The sequence below is a fragment of the Geotrypetes seraphini genome, chromosome 9, assembly GCF_902459505.1.
Source record: "Geotrypetes seraphini chromosome 9, aGeoSer1.1, whole genome shotgun sequence".
Classification (NCBI taxonomy): domain Eukaryota; kingdom Metazoa; phylum Chordata; class Amphibia; order Gymnophiona; family Dermophiidae; genus Geotrypetes; species Geotrypetes seraphini.
In genome coordinates, this window is record NC_047092.1 from 21,056,401 (window position 1) to 21,081,720 (window position 25,320).

Sequence of the window (25,320 nt, forward strand, 5' to 3'; positions counted from 1 at the left end):
AAAGAAGACCAAACCGCAGCTGTACAAATGTCCACTGGAGGCACGAGCGATGACTCAGCCCAAGAAGCCGCCTGACCCCGAGTAGAATGAGCTTTGAGAAACTCCGGAACGGGCTGCTGCCCCAGAAGAGAAGCGGAAGCAAAAGTCTCCTTGATCTAGCATGCAATAGTAGCCCTAGAAGCGCCAGCCCCCCCTAAGAGGACCAGTCAGAAGGACAAAGAGATGATTTTATTTCCTGAACTCCTGGGTCCGGTGCACATAAGAGCGAAGGACCCGACCAACATCCAACATGCTCAGCTGACTTTGCTCAGAAGAGCCCTCCCAACTACCCAAGACCGGGAGGACCACAGATTGATTGACATGAAAAGGAAAAACTACTATTGGCAGAAAAGGAAGGAACAGGCCTCAAGACAACCTGCTCCCTAGAAAACTCCAAGAAGGGAGCCCTACAAGAGAAAGCATGTAGCTCAGAAACACGCCTAGCGGAAGAAATGTCCACCAAAAAGACCGTCTTCAGAGGAAGGTCCTTCAAAGAGCAGCCGCCCAACGGTTCGAAGGGCGGGTGCATCAGAATAGAGAGAACCAGACTGAGATTCCAAGAGGGAATAGAGGACCGCACGGGAGGCCTGAGCACCTTGGCCGCCCGCAAAAAGCGAATCACATCAGGAATGGCTGTCAAACGTTGACCCGTCACAAACCCCCGAAAGGCTGACAAGGCCACAAGCTGAACCCGGAGAGAAGCCGAAGCCAGGCCTCTATCCATGCCATCTTGCAAGAACTCTAAGAAGTTAGGCACAGAAACGCGAAGAGAGACCACTCCTCGCACCTGGCACCACCCCTCAAAGAAGTGCCAAATCCACACAGAAGCCTGAGAGGTAGAAAGCCTCCAGGACCCCAAGAGTGTAGAAATCACCCTATCTGAATACCCCTTCTTACCAAGGCGACCCCTTTCAAAAGCCAAGCCGTAAGACAGAAGGGAGACGGGTCGAACATGGGAATGGGACCCTGCGTCAGAAGGTCGTCCAAGGGAGGCAGAGGAAGAGGATCCGCCACCAGAGTGTCACCAGATCTGCGTATCACGGATGTCGAGGCCAATCTGGAGCCACCAGAACCCCCAGACCCGGATGGCGAACAATGCGGAGAAGAACTCAGCCCACTAATGGCCACGGAGGGAACCTGCACAACAGCCCCTCTGTTGGCCATGGTTGAACCAGAGCATCCAGACCCTCGGCCAGTACATCCCTGCGACGACTGAAGAAGCGGAACACCTTGGCCTTGCCACTCGAGGCCGACAGGTCCATCAGGGACTGACCCCAAGCCGGCATTATCAACTGAAGAGCCACAGGGCTGAGACACCACTCTCTGTGATCTAAGATGTGACTGAGGAAGTTCGCCTGAATAACCTCTACCCCGGCCATGTGAGAGGCCGAGAGGTCCAGAAGGCGTGACTCTGCCCCAAAGCATGAGCCGAGCCGCCTCCTCCGCCACCTGAGCGCTCTTGGTGCCTCAACGATTGACATAAGCCACCGCTTTTGCATTGTCAGACCAGACTCTGACCGACTTGCCCCTCAAGCGGGAGCGGAAGACTAATAGCGCCAGAGGGACGGCTCTGGTCTCCAACATGTTGATTGACCAGGATGCCTCCTCCATGGACCAGGTGCCCCTAGACACTGAGCCCCCCCAACAGAGGAGATTGGCAACCGAGAGAAGCACCGTCCACTGCGATAGGTCCAAACTCATCCTCTGGACCAGATGAGAGGTCTGGAGCCACCAAAGAAGACTGCAGCGCGTCAAGCCTCACAGAGGGACAGGGACCTCCAAACTGAGCCACTGGGGTGACCATCTACGGAGCCGAGCATACTGAAGAGACATGTGGGCCCACCACACAACATCCAGGAACGCTGCCATCGACCCCAAGACTTGGAGGAAATCCTGCGCCCGAGGACACCGGGACGCCAAAAGAAGGCGAATCTGAGATTGCAATTTGCTTACCCGGGCCTCTGGAAGGAAGACCTTCCCCAAGGAGGTGTCGAACAGAACTCCAAGGTACTCCAGATACTGAGCGGGGACCAACCGACTCTTGGAAAGGTTGACCACCCAGCCCAGCGACCGGAGAAACTCAACCACCCGAGCCGTAACTCGGGCGCTCTCCTGCAACGACTTCGCCCAAAACAACCAGTCATCCCAGAAGGGGTGCACCAGAATGCCCTCTGACTGCAATGCCGTCGTGACGACCACCATCAACTTGGCGAACGTCCGGGGAGTCGTGGCCAGGCCCAAGGGAAGCACCCAGAACTGATAGTGCAGACCCAATATCGCCAAGCAAAGAAAGAGCTGAGGAGCGGCCCGAATGGAAACAGGCAAGTAGGCCTCCGCCAGAGCGAGAGAAGTCAAGAACTCCCCCGGCTGAACCGCCAGAAGGACAAACTGCAGTGTGTCCATGCGAATAAAAGGGAATTTTGAGAGTCCTGTTGACCTCAGTTAAAACCAAGGATGGGCCGAAAGGTCCCCTCCCTTTAGGGCCCCATAAAGGAAATGGCGTACCAGCCGATACCGCACTCCTGAGGGGACACTGGACAACTGCTTAGAGATCTAGCAAGCGCTGAAGGGTCTGGCGAAAGGCTAGCGTCTCCCATGCCACCTGACATGGAAAGGCTAGATATGATCCGGCAGAGAGCGGATAAAATTCAAGTACATAACCGTCCCGCACCACCACCAGGACCCACTGATCGGACGTGATCTTGGCCCACTTTGGAAACAAGTAGCGAAGCCGGGCACCCCCGGGAACCAAAGGGGGCGCCGGCAAAGAGACATCGCGCAGGACGGGCAGCAGGGGAACCGGGGGGGAAACTCCCAGCCCCCCGACGGGCCCCCTGAAAAAGACTGCATGCGCTAAGCCAACCGACCCCGGAGAAAAACCGGAAGCCTGGAAAGAAGCAGTCCCATGCCCCAGGCGAAACTTGCGAAATTCCCGCAGACGCCCCCGGGCAATGCCAACCCGAGAAGCCGGGCGGGCACGGTCCTCAGTCAGACGGGGCACCTCCGAGTCCGTCAGAGTCTGAACCACCGGATCTAAGTCCTCTCTAAACAAAAACAACCCCCGAAAGGGAAATTTTGGGAAGTTCAGTTTTGGACGCGGCAACCGCCGACCAAGCGCGAAGCCACAAGGTACAGCGTGCGGCCACCAAAAGACCCAGACTTAGCAGCACCAAGTCACAAAGAACAACCGAGAGGAACGAGGCAGTCATCTCAAACTTCACCACCTCCAGATCCACTAAGGACCAGTCATCAGACTCACGATCCAGGACATGCTCAGACCACCGAAACACGGTGCGAGCCACCAGCCCCACACAAATAGCTGCCGGGACCCCCAAGGCAGACACATCAAAATTATACTTAAGAAGTGTCTCTAACGTACGCTCCTCAGAGACCCTAAGAGCAGATCCGTCCATAACAGGCACGGTATGCCGCTTAGGAAGTGCCGAGACCACCGCGTCCCCCATTGGCGTAATTAAGGTAGCCCTATCCCTCTCCGGGATGGGATACCCATGAGCCAAGGTGCACACCAAACGAAACGGCGCCCGTAGGCCACTGCACCAACTCAAAATCCCAAAAATCCTGATGCACAGGAAAAGAGCGGGAAACAGGACAGACCCCCTGAAGCAGCACCAAGGAGACCTGCTACATCAGGTCTAAAAGCTCATCCCTCTGAATAAAAAGCGCACCACGGACGCATCTGCTCTGGAAGACGGGAAAACCGCCGCCCCGCTGCCAGCGGGCGTCCCCTCTAGAGGATCCTGGAAGCCCACCAAAGCAGCCAGGTCCTCAACCATGCCAACACGCTCCTCCGACCACCAATTCGCAATCCAAGCCCCCCCGCGGGCGCTTGGATGAGGGAGGAGGAAGAGGGGACGCCAAACGAAAAGAGGGAGGCAAGCCATAGGGGGCGCGCAGGGAAAACCACCCCCGAAACCCCCCAGGTGCACGTGGGACCCCCAATTGTCTGCACAAAGAAAGAAATTAAATTGGGGACAAAAAACCCCTGGGGGTCCCCAGGGACTCCCTGCCCCAGCAGGGGTCCCTGCTGAAACCTGCCCCTGTGTTTGCAATACAGGGGGAAGGTCACCTGAGGTTGCAGACAAAATGGAGGGGCCAGACAGAGAAAATGGCGAAGTTCCCGCCAAAAATGCTCCCTCCATGGCCTGTAGCGGCTGAGAAGGCTGAACAGTCCCAGCCGCTAAAACAGGCAAGTCGGCATCAGCTGTCAAAAAATCAGCTGAGAGGGAATCCTTCGGCGAATCCCTCCGTGGGCGGTTGGGGAAGACCAGGCTTCCCCACTGCTCCCCGCCGACTCGCGAGGCACCATCGGCGGGGAGCTCTGGGCGCCTGCAGCCGCTGCTGACGGAGCTCTACCACCTCACCGACCCAAACTGCCGTGTTCAGGCCGGCCGCGAGTGCCTCGCGGCTGGACCTAATTGTGTCCCACTCCCCCGGAGAAGGGCACAATTGCTCCATACGCGACCTAGCTAGAAACAAAGTGCCGGTTAGAAGAAAAAATACAGTAAAAAACATTAAACTGACAGGAAAGCAACCCTGCAGACCGGCACTACCTCAGGATTTTTTTTTTTTTTACAGAACAGACTCCACAGTCTCTCGAAGCAATATGCCTTGTTTGATTTAGGGGGCAAGGCTTACTGCTGAGGCTCCTCTAAAAAAAAGTGGGGAGGTGGAGGAAGTGGGGGGAGGGACCCCGCTCGAGACTCGCCGGGTTTGACACCCCCGAGGTCGGACGGACCCCCAAACAGGGCCCGCCCAAGCTCTGTCCGGCCAAAAACAGGGACTAGAAACCCCCTAAACAAATTCCAACAGCCCTACCAAGGGAGATGGGTACAGATCACTCAACACCTGCTGGAGACTGAAAGAAGACTGAGGTAAATAGAGAAGGGAGTATATTATATACTGTCCCACAGTTTTGTTTTCAGTCTCCACCTGCTGGTCATGATTGGATATATACCCATTCGTAAAGATTAACCTCTACTGGTCTGGAGAGTGCTAAAGAACTGCCTTTAATAAAACACAGGTGTAGTAGAGTTGCTTGCTTTTAGGCACGAAAGGCAGCTGAGTCGAGAAAGGCACTGGAGAGTCTGACCTGTTTGTTCTTGGCCATTTAAGAAATAAGCTTGGAGGACAGGACAGGTTGAACTACATGGTCTTTTAAGCTTCCGTGGCTGGCATCACGATTGTTGAAGTTGCCTGGGTCTCATGCTGCGACTGTCTTCAGGGTATGTTGTGAAATCTGCACTGCAGTTTGTCTTTATATTTAGTTGGTTCTCAAGCCTGATTGACTGGGGCTTGAGTTGAGAAAGGATATTTCAGCAGGAATTGAAGCAGGAAAGTCCATTGGTTAAGACTTGCCAGGAATCATAGAGCAATCAGAGAGTGGAAATTGAACCCTATTCTCCTGGTTCTCAGGCTGCTACACTAACCGTTAAACTACTCCTCCAAAGTAAGAAAGAGTCCAAAACTGATACTCATATCAGCCAACATTCCTTCACTGTGACATATTGTATATGACACTACCCGCAAAACCATTTTTTCCACTTACAGCCCCCACATTATTGAACACAATGCCCTCTCGTCTCAGACATGAAAATTCCATAGCTAAATTTAAAACCAACCTAAAATGCTTTCTATTTAAGGATACATGAAGAAAAAAGATCAAGATAGGTCCAATTAAAATACTTCCCTCCTTCCAATTGTGTCTCCCCTCCATCCTCTCTTTTTCTTTTAATATACTGTATTTCTCCCCTCTCCTCCCTTCTGTATTCTGTTTGTAGATTATGACGTTTCCCTGTAATTGTCTATGTATATATTTGATTTTACTGTAAACCGCTCAAACTTTTTTTTTTGATGAGCTTTATACCAAGATTTAAATAAACTTGAAATTCTCAAAATAATCTGAACATTTAAAAAAATTTAAAAAACAGTTTCATCTGGAAGGCGGCTCCAAGAACCCTGGCATCGAGGGTACCTGCAGTTGTCTGCTTGTCTAGGGAGAATAGATAATACAGAAGAGAAGGAGCCCAGAAGCTAAGTGAAGCCCTTGCAGATGCTGCTGCAATTTCATACCTCCATACCTGTAAAATCCCAGCCAGTCACCCTTCTGTACTGAAGTGAGCTGCGGCCCAGCATGCTCTAGGCTTTTAAAAAATTCCTCTTGCCGGAATGGCCGTATCTGTGGGGGATTCTGAGATAGAGAAAGAAAAACTTGAAAATGATTTTATTAGGTGTAGCATAAAAAACAAACAAAGCACACAGCCAAAACACAGCAGCACAGTAATAAAACCATAATACAAAAGGCAAGATCCTGCACCTTATCGGCTGCATAACCCACAGAAACAGTAGACATAAGTCACTACCTCTTCCTATCCCCCACCCCCACCCCACCCCCCAATAGCAAATATATTGAATGGGACTGTCAAGATGACAGGGAAGAAAAATGAGCAAGAGAGGAGTTACTGTCAGTTGATGAATACAAGTAAATAAATCAGAGAAGAGAGAAGAAGAGATAAGGTCAAGAGTCCTGTTAAATGGAAAAGAGGAGGAAAGGAAGGAGAGTAATGGAGGACAAGAGGATCAGTGAAGCTGACAGATAAAACGAAAAAGGAATGAAGGACAGAATGAGAAAGCTGAAGACAGGAAGGAAAACAGTGAGGGAGGAAAGGAGACAGCTGGGGAAAAAGACTGTCAAATGAAGGATGTCAAATCTAGAGGAGACTAAAGATGGCAGAAGAGGAGGGAGTAAAAAGCTGCAAAACTGCGAGAAATATATGAAAGCAAGGAGGCTGTACAGCAGGGGTGTCAAATGCCGGTCTTCGAGGGCCACAATCCAGCCGGGTTTTCAGGATTTCCTCAATGAATATGGATGAGATCTATTAGTATACAATGAAAGCAGTGCATGCAAATAGACCTCATGCATATTCATTGGGGAAATTCTGAAAACCTGGCTGGATTGTGGCCCTCGAGGACCGGCTTTTTACACCCCTGCTGTACATGATGGCTCCCTGATGAGACCTAGATGGAAAGCACTGAAGGCAGCCGAGTGGAAAGGAACTGAAAGAGGCCAGGAAAAATTGGTCCCTGAAGAGATCTGGATAGAAAGAATTGAAACAAGAGGTTGTCTAAGAAGACTCCAGTTAAAGAAAGATACTGATCTAGCACGTGATACACAAAAGCATAGGTGAGAATTTTTACTCTTAAAACCAGGAGTTATAGCTCTGGGGGCGACATTTTTCCTTTGTCATTCATGTAAATGTGTGATACATTATCGTTTAAAAAATATGTTTTCTTTGAACCTTGTCAGCTGACATCTTTCTTGTCAATATCATACCTGGAAGAGGGGAAGAATAAGAACACGAGTTCTGTTTAGGATTAAGGATTATCCAAGCTTAGTTAACCAGTCAATTGTTTTCCTTTTGCCTTAGGCTTCTAATTAGAATGAAACTCGTTATTGCTATTTCTTGGATCTCAAACTTGAGGACTTGAGCTGAATTTAAGCAAAGTTTTCTTTATTATGGTTAGGCCCAAAATTGGATTGCCTTTCTCTTTCTGTAGTTTTGGTTTCTGGATCCTCCCTATAGATTGAGTTTTCTGCTCAGGTTTTGGGAGTCCTCCTTGACTCCTCTCTCTTTTAAAAGTCAAATTAACTCTGTGGTCAAGAAATGTTTCTTTAACCTGCGTTTGAGAAAGGTTAGACATCTCTTTCATCACCGACATTTTTCCATATTAGTTCAGTCAATTATATTATCTCATCTCGACTATTGCAATGTTATCTATCTCAGTATCACAAAAACTTGTCTTTATAGATTGCAACTGATTCAAAATACTGCTGCGAAATTGATCTTTGGGAAACGTAAATTTGATCACGTGACTCCGTTGCTCCAGAGTCTCCATTGGCTCCCGGTTTATTTTAGAGTTCAATTCAAATGTGCTTGTGTTGTCTTTAAAATCCTATATGGTATCTTTACTCTCCTTCCTTTATCTTGGAACGTTTATAGATTCTCCTTTGCAAGAGGTAATCAGCAATTTAAATTATCTCTTCCTTCCAAGAAAGGGATTAAAGGAGTCAAGATTTTTCATCAATATCTGATTTTTAAGTTCTCTCAACTTTGGAATGATCTTCCATTTCTTTTAAGGAGTTCTGGCTCATTTCTTTTTTTTTTAAACTTCTTTATTCATTTTTTCATCAATCAACAAGTTTACAATTTTATACAATATATTATACACAATCACTTGTACATTCTTAACCATATATCTTATCAAGTTGTAAAATATCCCACCCCATCCCCTCCCATTTCTATACTTCAATCATTATCATATTCTATCTTTTTTATTATATATTCAATCAGTCTTGTAAAGGTGCCAAATCATTTGAATATTCCATTAATGGCCCCCATATCTTTTTAAAATTCTTATAATTCCCATTCTGTAATGCAATAGCTTTTTCCATTCTATATATAACACACTGTATTCCACCAAAACGTAAAATTCAGACTTGTATAATCTTTCCAGTTCCTAGTTATATGCTGAATGGCAACTCCTGTTAATATTAATAATAATTTATTATTGGATCCTGAAATTTGACTTTTATATCTCATTGAAGTGCCAAATAAAATTGTATCATAGGACAGGGCAACATGATTTTCTAATAGCAAATTAATTTGGGGCCAGATTGACTTCCAGAATGCATTTATACAAGGACAGAAAAAAATTAAATGATCTAAAGTCCCTGCTTCTTGCTTACAATGCCAACATCTATTAGACCTAGAATTATCTACTTTCTGTAAACGAACTGGGATCCAAAACACTCTATGCAACAAAAACAACTATGTTTGTCTCATAGATGCCGACATTGTTGATTTTATTCTGGCTCATTTCAATTTTTTTGTAAATCTTTAAAAACCACTTTATTTGCTAAACATTTTGAAAATTAATCTTCCAAAAACTTAGTCTTATTCTTTATGGTTTTTATTTGTTAAGTTAACTATTGTAAACCGAGTCGAGCTTTCTTAGAATGATGTCTCGGTATATAAAGCCAAGCCTTAGATTAGATTAGATTAGATAATTGACTTTCATTTACCTTAGTTAACTGTTTCAATTGTAACCGTGTTATCTTGAGCCGATTACTTGTTTTATCTTTAGCTTTCTGTACAAGTGGATACTTGATATGTATTTGAAAAATGATAAATAAAATAAAAAAAGAAAGATGCTGATAATGATGTATTAGAAGCAAGTGGGACAGCAAGGGAGAGAGAGAGTAGCTGCTTATGATGTTTCCCTTATGAGAGCTAGACTGCAAGGAGAAAAGAGGGCTACTGTTTTAGGGACAACAGAAATTAAGTACCTTCCATGGAGTTATGGCCCTCTGCAGTGGCATCAGACTGGCCAGATAGCGTTCCTGAAGAAAGAAAAAGGTATATGCTTAGAGCTTCACCGGTTGGCTGCATCTCTCACACATATGAATGAAAAAAGCCCTAATGCAATTACACAGCTGCAAAATCTCCTCACTAGTTATTGCTTATACTAGTGTCTCGCAAACTTTATGGAGCCGCAGCACACTAAACTGGCAGCTGTGGCTCTAGGAAATCTGGTAATGCACCGCCGCCTCTGCAACGATGACGTCACATCGATGTCCATATGCATGTACGACATCATCACGTCGATGTCCATACATAGGCCCTCCAGATGGGGCCCTGAGCTGTCAGTGGGGGGGAGGGGTCCTGAAAAAGAAGAGGGAGAGTCGCCAGGGAGGAGGAGAGGCACCGGTGGCGGCTGACTGACTGACTATAGGATGTGCCTCTCGCCGCAAGGCAGTCAACTGGCGCCTCTCGGCAAATAGTTTGCGATACACTAGCTTATACTCACCAGGGGTATGATGAAACTCTGTGTGAGCTCTAGCAGGTGGCGTCTGAGGAGGGCACTCTGTACCTCAGAAGGGCGCTTTCTCTGAATGCCCTGAAGGAATAAAACAGTCACGGCCAGTACCATTATGCTCCATACTGGGGCAAGAAACTTGCATACACTGAGCTAGATTTCCAAAATGCACAAAAATCATCCTGCACAAAGGCTTCCCTAGGAGACAATAGGCATGAGTTACTATAGGCTTCTTTGTTGTCCTCTGGTCACAATGGTCACTCCCAAAGCAGCGGTTGCCTGTCTTACCACTGGTAACACAAGTCCCCTGGATCTGGCTCTGTAAACTTGAACTTTAATATTTCTTCTGCACGTGCAACTTCCTTGGGAACAGCTATGTTTAAACGTGATTCACACATAAGTTCCTGTGTTAACATCAGTGTTTTATTTGTGCAACTACAGTTACTAGGGCCTAGCTGGGTCAAGCGAAAGTGATATGTCCGAGACTTTCTGCAGGGGATGCAACAAAAAGTACCAAGTAAAATTAAAAGCTGTCATTTCAAAATGTATGACCTTGGAATACATGGCAGGAAGCAATAATGCATATCCTGCCTAAATTCAAACTTTTACTGTGACATTCTTAGCATCGAGTTATCTTTAAGCAGTAACAGAGGAGTAGCTTCGTGGTTAGAGAAGCAAGTTGTGAACCAGGGAAGCCAATGCTGAAATTCCACTTCTGCCACTGATACTTTGTGACTTTGGGCAACTCATTTAACCCTCCACTGCCTCAGGTATAATTTAGATTGAGCCCATACAAGTAGAGAACCAACTCGCATACTAATACTCCCGGGACAGGGAACTACCCAACTCATCTTGAGCTCGGATTTGAAAAAGGCACATAATACAGTAGACTCTCAGTTAATCGGCACCCCATGGGGACTGATAGATGCTGGATAAATGTAGTTTCTGGTTACTTGAGAGTTACTATAAACATAGGCCTCATACTATATCCCATACTATGCCATGACATAAACCATTCCAGACAAATTACCAGACATGTGGTAGGCAAAGCATGGGCTTACCCAGGTGTGGTGTGCCAAGTTTACACTTAAATTTCTGCCAGAAACTGATTTTTATTTAAGTATTACATTATTTTTTTGATTTTTTTTTTTGCTGGTTGCTTTGAGTTCTGGTCAACAGAAAGTCTACTGCATGTGTAAAGTCCAAATACAAACGCAACGCCTCTCACCAATCCTCTAAATTGCTAGGTATTCCGTTTCTTACTGTCAATACGACATAACATCCTCCTTGCTTCTTAAGAGAGGTAAACAAAATTTCCCTGAACTTATTTGTTCCCCAGGAATTGACTTCTCTAAACAACATGGGGCCATCCATACTTCTTGTTTACATGTCTGAAATACAGTGTAGCATCTAAATATGATCATATTTCACCATGTCTCAAAAAATTACATTGGCTTCCGGTCGCTTTCACAGTCCAGTATAAAGCAGTGATGATTTGCCATCGATTTCTGTATTGAAACATCCCAGAATTAATTAAAAGTAGTATACTCAGCTATACACCAAAAAGATCTTTGCATTCTGAGAGTTTATCTTTACTGAAGACGTCCGTGAATCCAAGACTTGTTGAGACTGGTAAAAGGACTTTTGTGCAGGAGTTTTAAATTATGGAACTCCTTGGTGGGTCAGAAACGAAATTGCTGTGAAAAGGGTAGGTTCAGAAAATTACTAAAGACGCAGCTAATCGTAGATGCCTTTTTTAGTTACTTCTGCTAAAATTGATGAATTAGCTATGATCTCTACTATCCATATTATGGAATTTGCCAGAGGATTGTATGTATGTTCATTTTATTATGTATTTGCTTTGATTTTGTCTTCATTTTAATATTGTGTATGTAAATTATGTAAACCGTTTAGTTTTAAACGGTATACAAATTTTTTAAATAAAAATTATATTAAGCCTATCACAATTCATCCAGTTACGTGTAACCATCTGAATAGCTATTCCTGCCATTATTAAGAAAAGCCGGCTTTTATACCGATCCAAAGACAGTTTAAGATGTAATATGGTACCACAAATTATAAGTATATATTTCTAATTATTGCTAGTTAAGGGAAGGGGGGAGAAAATGATTTATTTTAAAATGTTTGTAAGTGCTTTTTCTTATTTGCTCTTGATAATTCATTGTAGTGCACTGTTATTATTTTAAAAAAATCAATAAAGAATTTATTTAAAAAAAAAAAAAAAAAGATAAATAGAAGATGGTGCTGGTTTTAAGATGTGTGATGGGTTCTTGGCTAAGATTTTTACTTTTAGCACTCTCTCTCAGGGATAAATATTCTTACCTTAAGCAGTCTTTTGATTAGTGTCTTGTCTTTTTGGAGGAAGGTTTTGTAAGATGTGTAGATTCCTGCAGATATAAGAGTCAATTTTATCTGTGTTTCCAGTAGGTGTGCTTCCCCTGTCCCAAGTCATCATCAGGAAAGACACCCTCTATACTGGCACCCTCTTCTGGTATGTTATCATTAAAAACAATGTTCTCTTGGTCCTATGCTATCATTACAAAAGGCAGCATCTGCCCCATGTTGCCCTTGTTCCATGGTTCTCTCTAGAAATAGTCTCTTTGTCCCATGTTATTCCCTGGAATGCAAATGTTTCACAAACTGGGCGGCTTCCTGCAGTTCCTCACGTCCTTATACCTGAGCAGTTTATACCAATAAACAAAGGGCTCCTTTTACGAAGGCATGTTAACGGTTTAACACGCATAATAGCGTGCGCTAAACCGCCGGCTGTGCTAGCCGCTTCCGCCTCCCCTTGAGCAGGCGGTAGTTTTTCAGCTAGCGCAAGGGTTAGCGTGCGTTGAAGTCGCGCGCACTAAAGCCGCTAATGCAGCTTCGTAAAAAGGAGCCCAAAGTAAAAGTATAATGGTATTGTAATTAAGCATCGATTACTGCCCAAGGAAAAATTACCATGTAGGCGCCTGTTTTGGACTTAAAGGCAGAAAAATCTAGGTATTCAATTTCCATATCCAGATAATGGCTACTATTTATGTCGGGGTTTTCTTGGCCTAAATACCTGCACCTGACAGATAGCAAAAAAAATAAACAGGTGATGGTCATGTGTGTGTACGAGTGTGTTTGGGAGTGGGGGAGGGAAGTGTCAAGTCTCACCAAAGAACCAAATAAATGATTACAAGCTTTTTATGCCAATATCCGTCTATGCTTGAAATGTCAAGCAGGTAAAAATACTTTGTCGTCATGGTTTATGGCAGTGCAGAAGAATAAAATCCTTCTGGGTGGCTTTATTAAATTATTTTATTCCTAGTTCAATCCCTTGTACTGAGTACTCTGAGTACTATTGTAATATTGTCCATTTGGCTGGTAACCCCAAAAATCTGGTTCAATTTCAACTAATACAAAACACAACAATCCGTTTAATTTTTATTTATTTATCAAATTTTTATCATGCAATTCTGAAAGAACAGTAAAAGATAAAGATATCCATCAGAAACAAAAATAAATAAATAAATATCTAATACAAATCTTTCTAGCCCCTTAATTTCCAATACAATTAAAGGAAATGAAATTTTAAACTTAAGTTAAAAAAAAAAAACCCTCTCCCAAGTTAAATCATTCTAGTGCTTTTTCTCTTTTCCTTTGGTTCCTTTCAAAGATCAGTTCCCAAACTATTTCACATTATCTTTCCCTTGTTCACGAAAACTTAAAAATTGCTGAAGCCAAGTAGGATCCCAAAAAATAAATTCCTTCTCTTGTATTTTAATTATACACTTACAAGGGAATCTTAAAAAGAAAGTTGCTGCTAGAGCTATAACCCTAGGTTTTAACTGAAGAAATTCTTTCCCGTTTAATTTTTAAATAGAAAAAAAAAACAAAAACCGGACTCCTTATCACAGGGAGCTGCACTGGCTCCCTACGGAAGCTAGAAAGCACTTTGAGTTTGGTTGCTTGTGTTATAAAGTAATATCTGGTTTGGCTCCAGCCTACTTAGTAGATCATTATAGATGTTCTACTCAAATAGCTATACTTTTTGATTTTCCATCGCCCAAAGGTAGTCGCTTTAAAAGACACAATAATTGTTTATTGTCATTCCAAGCAGCCACCTGGGGGGCCGACTTTCATCAGTTATTCTTTACATCTACATCATAGCAAAATTTCAGGAAATTGATAAAGACCTACTTATTTAAGAAATTTCTGAAAGACTGAATTGGTAACTATATTCTGTGCCTGTTGCAATTTTTACTCTGTTAAACCGCATAGATCTGAAGGGTAACACGGTATACAAATATTCTGTTCTGCTGACTCACTCATTAAATGCAGAATACTCAGGACAAGGGATTGAACTAGGAATAAAATCACTGATGTTCTTCTGCTGGGCTTTTTATGATTTTCTGAGGATTATATGTTCATGTTTGTTTGATTTTATTTGTTTTATTGAATTATGTATGTAACGATATGTAAACCGTATATAAATTTTTAAAATAAATAAATAGTTGAGGATCTCATCTATAATAAATCTGTTTCTTACAGGCTCGGGATCAAGGGGAAAAGTTATTTTGGGGTAAAGCATATACGGTCTCTTATCAAGCTGAATAGCACGGGCATAAGAACATAAGAATAGCCTTACTGGGTCAGATCAATGGTCCATCAAGCCCAGTAGCCCATTCTCATGGTGGCTAATTCTGATCCCTAGTATCTGGCCAAAACCCAAGGAGTAGCAACATTCCATATAGAACCCCAAAGAGTAACAAGATTCTAGAATCCCCAAAGAGTGACAACATTCCATGCTACCAATTCAGGGCAAGCAGTGGCTTCCCCCATGTCTTTCTTAACAACAGGCTATGGACTTTTCCTCCAGGAACTTGTGCAAACCTTTCTTAAAGCCCATAGGGACTAAATGTGCTTTGGTGCATTTGCCACATAGGGCTCGCTACCGTGGCTTAATAAAAGAGGTCCATATAGTGGGGGGGAAAAAATGCACCCTTAAATCATTGGAGGAGTGTGTGGCGCAATGGTTGGATCTAAGCCTCAGCACCCTGGGGGTTGTGGGTTCAAACCCCGCGCTGCTCCTTGTGACCCTGGGCAAGTCACTCAGTCCTCCATAGCCCCAGGTATGTTAGCTAGATTGTGAGCCCACCGGGACAGATAGGGAAAATGCTTGAGTACCTGATTGTAAAAACCGCTTAGATAACCTTGATAGGCGGTATATAAAATCCTAAGAAACTTGAAACTTGTAAAAGCAACCACCAATTTTTGGTACTGGAGAAATAAGCTCTATGCATTAATGTTGTGGTAATCTCATTAAATTTGGTTTCGACAAAAGAGTTTCTTATCAATTTGAACCATACTTACAACTGCTATCCCCCAAAGCAAGTAGTAAAGTGCTGAATAAGTGGCAGGGTATAGCTCTCGGTTATAGGGTGGGTGGGGTTTTAGATTTTTGGCTGCTGGACTGGGAGTTTAGCTGTTGCAATGGATTGGTGGTGTTTTAAGAGAAGATCTCATGCCATCCAAAAAACTTGCTATGCCATGCTGTTGCTTTAATTATTGCTCGCTTATTAGATTGGAGGGGATGGTTTCTTATTTTAAGTTTTGCAAATAATGGTATTTGTTAAATGACAATTATTGTGAATTACTGCTTTCTACATTGTGCTTTCTATTAATAAAAATAATTTATAATAAACAAACAATTACTCATAACTAAGAGCAATAATGTGTAGTAAAGGGGGGGGGGGGCATTTTGGTGGGGGCACCAGCATCTATCCTCCTCCCACCCCCGCCGCATGTGCATGCCCCTTCCCTCATACCTCTTTAATTTTCCTGGCGCGGGCAGCATCATGAACTTGCTGCCTGCATCAGTGTCGGCTCTCTCTGACATCACTTTCCAGGTGCGGGACCTAGAAGTAACGTCAGAAGGCTAGCAGACAAATTTGCGATGCTGCTCACGTCAGGAATATCAAAGGAGGTACGGGGGAAGGGAAGGGGGTGTCAGGAAGGAGTGGGGAAAGGGTGCTGCCACCCTGGGCACGCCACTGGGTACAATGTATGGCAGCTTTGAGAGGCAATTTCATAAAAGGTGCATTATCTTCCCTTTTATTACACAGGAGTTTTCACAGTCTAGGTGCCCTGTTATAAAATTTTCTTCTCTGTGAATAAAAACAAACTATTACCTGGCTTAGTGTCTAAGGTTTTCAGCTTTGTTAGCTTCTTCACTTTGACCTGCTTGGGTAAATCACCTGCCAAGAGATCCAAGATACGATATGTCTCGGTATCTGTATTACCTGTTTAATTCTATTTACGACATCCACACTGTATTAACATGTAATCAGTATATACTACAAAGGCTGCAGGTTCTGCAAAAGCTATACACTTCTCCCTCCGGATTCGCGGAGGATAGGGGCAGAGCTGGACCGCAAATGGCGAAAAACCGCAAATATCCGCTCTAACCCACCCCTGCCTCCCTCCCGCCTCCCAGGCCTTACCTGGTGGTCTAGCGGGCTTTCGGGGCAGGAGTGATCTTCCTATGCTCCTGCCCTGTGCAGATCACCATTAGGAAATGGCTGCGGTGAGTTCCCATAGTCTCTCGAGGCTACAACGGGAACTCCCTACAGCTATTTCCTAATGGCAATCTGCACGGGGCAGGAGCGTAGGAAGATTGCTCCTGCCCCGAAAGCCCGCTACACTACTAGGTAAGGCCGGGATGCCGGGGGGGGGGGGGAAGACTTAACGATGTTTTTTTTTCTTCTTTTTTTCCCCCTCCCCAAAAAATCGTGAATATGTGAAATCGCGATTGCTGAAACCGCGAATGGGGAGGGGGAAGTGTAATCTGGTGGGTGTACGACTATGGATCACTATTATCAGGCTTAGTGCCCAGTAGGAGAACTGCTAATTGTTCAGACCATGTATATAAATCTTGTTATACAGTGTCTTGAGTGAATTTCTTAAAAAAAATAAAAAATAAAAAATAAAAAAAGGGGGGGGGACATAAGTCAGTCTTCAGTTACATATATCTCCATATTCCCTATGGGAGTAAGAGTATACTTTAATAATTGAAGGATGGAAGTTAAAGTATACTTTTGAGGGGAAAGAGATTGTTCTTTAAACAGAACCAGCAAAACATATTTAAAGATTTCATAGTTTGAAAATCAAATACAAGTTCAGCCACAACCACAATCAACTGCTTGTGGGATCTCTGAGAGATAGAAAGAGATAATGGTTACTGCGGATGGGCAGACTAGATGGGCCATTTGGCCTTTATATGCCATCATGTTTCTATGCTTCACTGAATTACCTGAAAATAGGGAGAAACCTCTCCAAGGCTGGCTTACCATTACTGCAGCCCTAGACTACCAGCTCCCGCTTACATTTTAGGTTTTACTCTAGCTTACAAATTGCATGTGCATATGTTGGTCACTTCTTGTATCCCCAACTTGAGAACCACTATATATATTGTACTACAGATTAATAAAGTTAAAAAAAAATAAATAAATAAAGAGAGTCAGGCACTACCCTCAACTCTACCTCTTACCAGACACCTTGAGCTCCCCCAACCGGATAATGTGTGGCCAGTGCTGAAGCGTTTTAATAAAGAAAGGATTCGTTACACCCAGGATAATATTTGGCCTGGAGAGAAAAAAAAAGAAAAAAGAAATAAAAATAATTTTTGCCATTCAATGAACCTCCAGGAAGACACATGTGAATATGGTCTCATTGCAGACTATTCTTGCCACTCCCTCTTGCACCTCATGCTATCTGTATTGCAACCTATTTATCTTTATTACGCTAAGGCTGTGACTGGTTAAGTCTTAAGATTTAGTAAAACACATTGTAGCCAACTACCACCTGTGGAAGTTGTTTGCAGCAGGAGGCAAATCTGCTCCCCAAAGTCACTTTGCAGTTACACCAGATGCCTTATCCCAATGTCTCACAATCTTTGTCAAGCTGCGGCACACTATAGTGGCTACAGCTCGAGGCATCCGGAAATGTGTGGACGTCAATGCGATGACATCACAGCCATGCGTGATGGTCAACATCCGTGAATGCGCAAAGGCTCTCCAGATGGGCCCTGAGCTGCCACTGGGGGTGCTGAAGGGAAGACGTGTGGAGAGAAGGAGAGGCACCAGCCCTGGTTGATTGACTACAGTGCGTGCCTCTCGCTGTGAGAGGCATGCCCAATAGGCAGCTGGCGTTAGCGTCTCGTAGCACACTTGAAATCTCGGGTGACACATAGTTTGCGATACACTGCCTTATCCCCTTCGCTTGCAAACTAAAACAATGTAATGACCATTAAACAAGGTGTAGATTACAGCCTTTTGTCGGAGTTCAGAATGATCATTCCTGGAGAAATCAAGTAGATTCTCTTCCAGGGGATGTCCTCTTGTCTGCTAGATATCATACCACCCCTGGCTACATAAGAACATAAGAATAGGCTTACTGGATCAGACCAATGGTCCATCAAACCCAGTAGCCCTTTCTCACAGCGGCCAATCCAGGTATCCTAGTACCTGGCCAAAAACCAAGGAGTAGCAACATTCCATGATACTGATCCAGGACAAGCAGTGGCTTCCCCCATGTTTCTCAGTAATAGACTTTGGGCTTTTCCTCCAGGAAAATGTCCAAACCTTTCTTAAAACCAGCTAAGCTAACCTCTATAATCACCCCATACTAGTCCAGGTTTGCTTGCCTGCTTCCCTTAAAGAGGTAGTGGTTTAACCCAACTGAAGGGGGAGAAACACCACAGGCTCTAACCATAGAAAAGTCGATCACTTATTACTGATACCAAACTTCTCCTTCCTGTCCATATTAGTACAGAAAGTGATATACTTTCAACTATGGGACTTCTTGGATGAGGCTCATGTTCCACACTTATCAATCTTGCCTTGTCTTTAGTTAACAGCACCCATCTGCATGAAGACCAAGCTAGTGATTCATTCCTCGTCTTATTGAATCTGACGGCCTACTCCTGCTACAGCCCCTAAAACCTACTGGCATTAAGGGATCATGCCTCAAATAGTTTCAGTCCTGTTTGAAAAGTCCCAGTCTGTCTCACTGGATTTATTATCCTTCTTTTTTTTTTTTTTTAAATAAATCTTTATTGATTTTACAATCTTCAATAGTGCAATACATATATATATCATATATAATAAGTCAATATAAGCACATTTAACTTTCAAATATACATAATCAACCAATTTCTTCCCCTACCCCTACCCACCCACCTAATGATAATTTAATACAACAGAAACATAAATTTCCCCAATAACCTTACCCTATTAGCCATATCCTTCCATCCTCCCACCCATCCCAAGTGTAAATATTTAAAAATCAAATGTATTATCCTTGATACACCACTATGACAAATGAAATCTAGCAGTGGAATTTTCCAGGGTTCAGTGCTTTCACCAACTCTGTAACATATTTGTTTGTCCATTTTGTGACATCAACCAACCTTTTGACATTGGGAGCCTCATATTAAAAAAACAACCCCCCCCAAAAAAAAAATAAAAACCAAACAAACCCAGCTTAGCAAATTCCTTGCCTCCTTCTTTCAGGCAAAGAATCATCTAAACCCCTTCAGGATCTAATATGTCGTGCAATAGCTTTCTTTTCTTTCTTTAATTAGTTAGATGGATTTCTGCTTCTTTTTCTCCTCACGAGGTCTATTCAAAAAATTCCAGGACAGTTTGAATTGTGCACCAATGGGAAGTTCTTTTGATATGCACTAGTTGACATTGAGTAGCTTGATACCTCACAAGTAACCTCCTTTCCCCTCCACCCCCCCCCCATTTGCTGATATCTGTTTTCATCTCCAAGCGACTGCAGTTTTTGTGAAAGCATGTTTTCATGATCAGGAATTTTTCATCATGTGTGACCTCAATAAGCAGCGCTACAGCGTGAACTTCCATTTTAAATTGGGTAAGACAGCTACAGAAACTTATGAAATGTTGAAAGTGGCTTATGAGGAACATGTCATGAGTTGTGCAAGGTGTTTTTAATGTGTCACAATTTGTGAATTTTGCGCAAAATCACGATGACAGTTCGTCCCCAGCCTCTTTATTCTTCTCACTTGGCCCCTGCTGACTTCTTGTCTCTTAAACTTAAATCCAAGCTGAAAGGAAGGCGATTCAACACCATTGAAGACATAAAGCAAAATTCAATGCAGCAACTTTTGGCGATTCCTGAAGATGCGTTTAAGGACTGTTTCCAGAAGTTTTAAGTTTATTTAAGTATTTGATGAATTGCCTATTAAGCACAGTTACTTACCGTAACAGGTGTTATCCAGGGACAGCAGGCAGATATTCTTGACTGATGGGTGACGGCACCAACGGAGCCCCGGTACGGACAATTTTAGAGTGATTGCACTCTATGAACTTGGAAAGTTCTAGCAGGCCGCACCGCGCACGCGCGAGTGCCTTCCCGCCCAACAGAGGCGCACGGTCCCCAGTTAGGATAAGCCAGCTAAGAAGCCAACCCGGGGAGGTGGGTGGGACGCAAGAATATCTGCCTGCTGTCCCTGGATAACACCTGTTACGGTAAGTAACTGTGCTTTATCCCAGGACAAGCAGGCAGCATATTCTTGACTGATGGGTGACCTCCAAGCTAACAAAAAGAGGGATGGAGGGAAGGTTGGCCATTAGGAAAACAAATTTTGCAAAACAGATTGGCTGAAGTGTCCATCCCGTCTGGAGAATGCATCCAGACAATAATGAGATGTAAAAGTATTAACTGAGGACCATGTAGCAGCCTTGCAGATTTCCTCAATAGGCGTGGAACGGAGGAAAGCCACAGATGCTGCCATAGCTCGAACTCTATGGGCCGTGACAGAACCTCAGTCCGGCCTGAGCATAACAAAATGAAATGCACGCTGCAAGCCAATTTGACAACGTACGTTTAGTAACAGGACGTCCTAATTTATTCGGATCAAAGGACAGAAAGAGTTGGGGAGATGATCTGTGAGGCTTAGTACGCTCTAAATAATAAGCTAGAGCCCGCTTACAGTCCAAAGTATGCAGAGCCTGTTCTCCAGAATGCGAGTGAGGTTTCGGAAATTCAGAGACAACCTTAGGGAGAAACTTTGGATGTGTACGCAGAACCACCTTGTCATGATGGAAGACTGTAAAAGGTGGATCCGCAACTAGTGCATATAGCTCACTGACCCTCCTGGCAGAGGTAAGAGCAATAAGGAAAAGTACCTTCCAAGTGAGAAACTTGAAAGAAGCGGTAGCCAAAGGTTCAAATGGAGGCTTCATTAAGGCGGAAAGAACTACATTGAGATCCCAGATAACAGGAGGGGCTTTAAGAGGTGGTTTCACATTGAAAAGACCCCGCATGAACCTGGACACCAAGGGATGAGCTGAGAGGAGTTTTCCATGGACTGGCTCATGAAAAGCAGCAATAGCACTGAGGTGGACTCTGATTGAAGTAGACTTGAGGCCAGAGTCAGACAAAGAAAGAAGATAATCCAACAAGGTCTCCACTGCAAGGGAAGTGGGATCATGATGATGAAGAAGACACCAGGAAGAAAACCGTGTCCACTTCTGATGGTAACATTGCAGAGTGGCCGGTTTCCTGGAGGCATCCAGAATGGCACGAACGGGCTGAGACAAGAGTATCATGAGAAGTCAGCCCGAGAGAAACCAAGCTGTCAGGTGCAGAGACTGAAGGTTGGGATGCAGAAGGGTCTCCTGATGTTGTGTAAGCAGCGAAGGAAACAGTGGAAGAAGAAAGGGTTCCCTGGAACTGAGTTGAAGTAGAAGGGAGAACCAATGTTGCCTGGGCCACCGTGGAGCAATCAGAATCATGGTGGCTCGTTCCCTCTTGAGCTTGAACAAGGTTCTTAACATGAGAGGTAGAGGAGGGAAAGCGTACAGGAATAGATTGGACCAATCGAGGAGAAATGCATCCGCTGCCAGACGGTGAGGAGAGTAGTGTCTGGAGCAGAATAGGGGCAGCTGGTGATTGCGAGGAGCTGCAAAGAGGTCTATCTGAGGAGTGCCCCACTGAGCGAAGATGGACTGCAGAGTGAAAGGATCGAGTGTCCACTCGTGAGGCTGGAGAATTCTGCTGAGCTTGTCCGCCAAGGAATTCTGTTCTCCCTGAATGTAGATAGCTTTCAGGAATAGATGGTGATCTGTGGCCCAAGCCCAAATCTTCTGGGCTTCTTGGCACAAGAGGCGAGAGCCTGTCCCACCCTGCTTGTTGATGTAGTACATCGCAACTTGATTGTCTGTGCACAGCAGGAGGACTTGAGGAAAGAGAAGATGTTGGAAGGCCTTGAGGGCATAAAACATTGCTCTGAGTTCCAGGAAATTGATGTGGTGCTTCATTTCCTGAGCTGTCCAAAGTCCTTGAGTTTGGAACTCGTTCAAATGAGCTCCCCAGGCATAAGGGGAGGCGTCGGTGGTGATGACAAGTTGATGAGGAGGTAGATGGAACAGAAGACCTCTGGAGAGATTTGAGGATATCAACCACCATTGTAGAGACTGACAAAGAGATGATGTTACAGATATGTGACGTGAGCAAGGATCCATCGCTTGGGACCACTGGGTAGCTAGGGTCCATTGAGGAGTGCGCAGGTGAAGACGTGCAAGTGGTGTGACATGAACTGTGGACGCCATGTGACCCAAGAGTATCATCATTTGTTTGGCAGAGATGGAACGTTGTGGAAGCACCTGCTGACATAGAGATTGAAGGGTTTGAAGACGGTTGGACGGCAGGAACGCTCTCATGAGGACTGTGTCCAAGACTGCTCCAATGAATTGAAGTCTCTGAGTGGGGATGAGATGAGATTTGGGTAGATTGATCTCGAACCCAAGCAAACGTAGAAATAGGATAGTCTGGTTGGTGGCCTGAAGTACTGTCTGAGATGAATTGGCCTTTATCAACCAATCGTCCAGGTAAGGAAATACCTGAAGGTGGTGGGAACGCAGAAAAGCAGCCACCACAATCAGACATTTGGTAAACACTCTTGGAGAGGAGGCAAGACCGAAGGGTAGTACCTTGTACTGGTAATGACAACGATTGATCATGAAGCGTAGGTACTGTCTGGAGGCCAGATTGATCGGTATGTGAGTGTATGCTTCTTTGAGATCGAGGGAACATAGCCAGTCGCCTTGATTGAGAAGAGGGTAAAGAATGGCTAAAGAGAGCATTCTGAATTTCTCTTTGACCAAGCATTTGTTGAGATCGCGAAGATCTAGGATGGGTCTGAGATCTCCTGTTTTTTTGGGAACTAGGAAATAACGGGAGTAGAATCCCTGCCCCTTTTGATCTAGAGGAACTTCCTCTATGGCGTTCAGAAGGAGGAGGGATTGAACCCCTTGAAGAAGGAGGGAAGACTGAGGAGTGTGCAAAGCAGACTCTTTTGGTAGACCTTGGGCAGGGAGAGTCTGAAAGTTGAGAGAGTAGCCGTGGCGGATGATGTTGAGGACCCACTGATCCGAGGTGATGGTTTCTCAACGGCTTATGAAATGAGTAAGTCGTCTTCCTATAGGCAGCGGAAATTGGGCAGATGGAGGGATACTGGCTATGTCCTGGAGAAACAGGTCAAAAGGGTTGTGAAGATTTTTGTGGAGGAGGAGGCTTCACCTGTTGTTGCTGCTGTGCTGGTCTAGTGTTTTGCCTCTGTTGTTGCCTCTGACGCCTGGATTGTTGAGGTGCCGGTGGCAAAGGACGAGCCACAAATCGACGTTGGTAGGCCGATTGCTGACGAAAAGGCCTGGTAGGTGGGGTCTTCTTTTTTGTCTTAAGGAGAGTATCCCACCTCGTTTCATGAGCTGAGAGCTTTTGGGTAGTGGAGTCCTTGGATTCTTCAAACAGCTCATCCCCCAGGCAAGGTGCATTAGCCAGTCGATCCTGGTGATTGACATCGAGTTCTGAAACTCTGAGCCATGCCAGTCGGCGCATGGCCACCGACATAGCCGTGGCCCAAGAGGTCAGCTCAAAGGTGTCATAGCTCGACCTGACCATGAACTTACGAAGTTGTAAGAGCGATGAAGAAGTTTGGCGAAAGGCAGCTCTTTTACGGCCAGGGAGGTACTTATCAAAAGCAGTTAGATTTTGTATGAGATGCTTGAGATAGAATGAGAAATGGAAAGCGTAATTCCCTGACCTGTTGGCCAACATTGCATTATGGTACAACCTCTTGCCAAATTTGTCCATGGCTTTACCTTCTCTGCCAGGAGGGACTGAGGCGTACACACTAGCTTCCGTGGATTTCTTTAGAGTGGATTCTACTAATAGAGACTCATGTGGGAGCTGTGGTTTGTCAAACCCAGGAATCGGGATGACTTTATATAAAGAGTTTAACTTGCGGGGGGCTCCTGGGACGGTCAAAGGTGTCTCTAAATTCTTGTAAAAAGTCTCTCTCAAGATGTCATGGAGAGGCAATTTGAGATATTCCCTTGGAGGTTGGTCAAAATCCAGTGCATCAAGAAAAGCTTTGGATTTCTTTGACTCAGCCTCCAAGGGAATAGAGAGAGAGTCACACATCTCTTTCAAAAATGATGAGAAAGAGGTTACATCTGGTTTAGAGGATGGGTCTAAAGTAGAGAATGACACGGTGACGGTTTACCCGCGGCCACCGCATTTAAGCCGCGGGTCACCGCCGAAAACGGGGAAGAAAACTAGCAGTCGCTGCGGTGACGGGGACAAGGCCATTCACCGACCGCGGAAACGGTGAACAGGTTTGTCCCCGCGGGCCAATGTACCCCCTTCTAGGAACCGCTATTTACCGCCCGACGCCCGATTCACCCCCCCAGCAGGACCACTCGCACCCCCACCCCGAACGACCGCTCGCACCCGCTCCCACCCGCACCCGCGATCGGAGCAAGAGGGAGCCCAAGCCCTCTTGCCCGGCCGACTCCCCGACGTCCGATACATCCCCCCCCCCCCCGGCAGGACCACTCGCACCCCCACCCCGAAGGACCGCCGACTTCCCGACAATATCGGGCCAGAAGGGAGCCCAAACCCTCCTGGCCACGGCGACCCCCTAACCCCACCCCGCACTACATTACGGGCAGGAGGGATCCCAGGCCCTCCTGCCCTCGACGCAAACCCCCCTTCCCCCCAACGACCGCCCCCCCAAGAACCTCCGACCGCCCCCCCAGCCGACCCGCGACCCCCCTGGCGACCCCCACGACCCCCCACCCCCCTTCCCCGTACCTTTGGTAGTTGGCCGGACAGACGGGAGCCAAACCCGCCTGTCCGGCAGGCAGCCAACGAAGGAATGAGGCCGGATTGGCCCATCCATCCTAAAGCTCCGCCTACTGGTGGGGCCTAAGGCGCGTGGGCCAATCAGAATAGGCCCTGGAGCCTTAGGTCCCACCTGGGGGCGCGGCCTGAGGCACATGGGCCCAACCCGACCATGTGCCT

General features: G+C 45.4%; 1 protein-coding gene across 5 annotated transcripts in view; it reads right to left on the reverse strand.

Annotated features, from left to right (window-relative positions):
- The window catches only part of DENND6B (DENN domain containing 6B), a 105,385-nt gene that overhangs the window by 28,386 nt on the left and 51,679 nt on the right, over positions 1 to 25,320 (reverse strand). For all 5 annotated transcript variants that reach the window (XM_033958318.1, XM_033958319.1, XM_033958317.1 and 2 more), the window contains 6 exons: positions 17,477 to 17,571; positions 16,119 to 16,184; positions 12,277 to 12,341; positions 9,925 to 10,014; positions 9,404 to 9,457; positions 6,138 to 6,247 (listed from right to left, as the gene is read on the reverse strand). In XM_033958318.1, the coding sequence (XP_033814209.1) occupies positions 6,138 to 6,247; positions 9,404 to 9,457; positions 9,925 to 10,014; positions 12,277 to 12,341; positions 16,119 to 16,184; positions 17,477 to 17,571 (480 nt within the window). The remainder of the gene's footprint in view (positions 1 to 6,137; positions 6,248 to 9,403; positions 9,458 to 9,924; positions 10,015 to 12,276; positions 12,342 to 16,118; positions 16,185 to 17,476; positions 17,572 to 25,320) is intronic.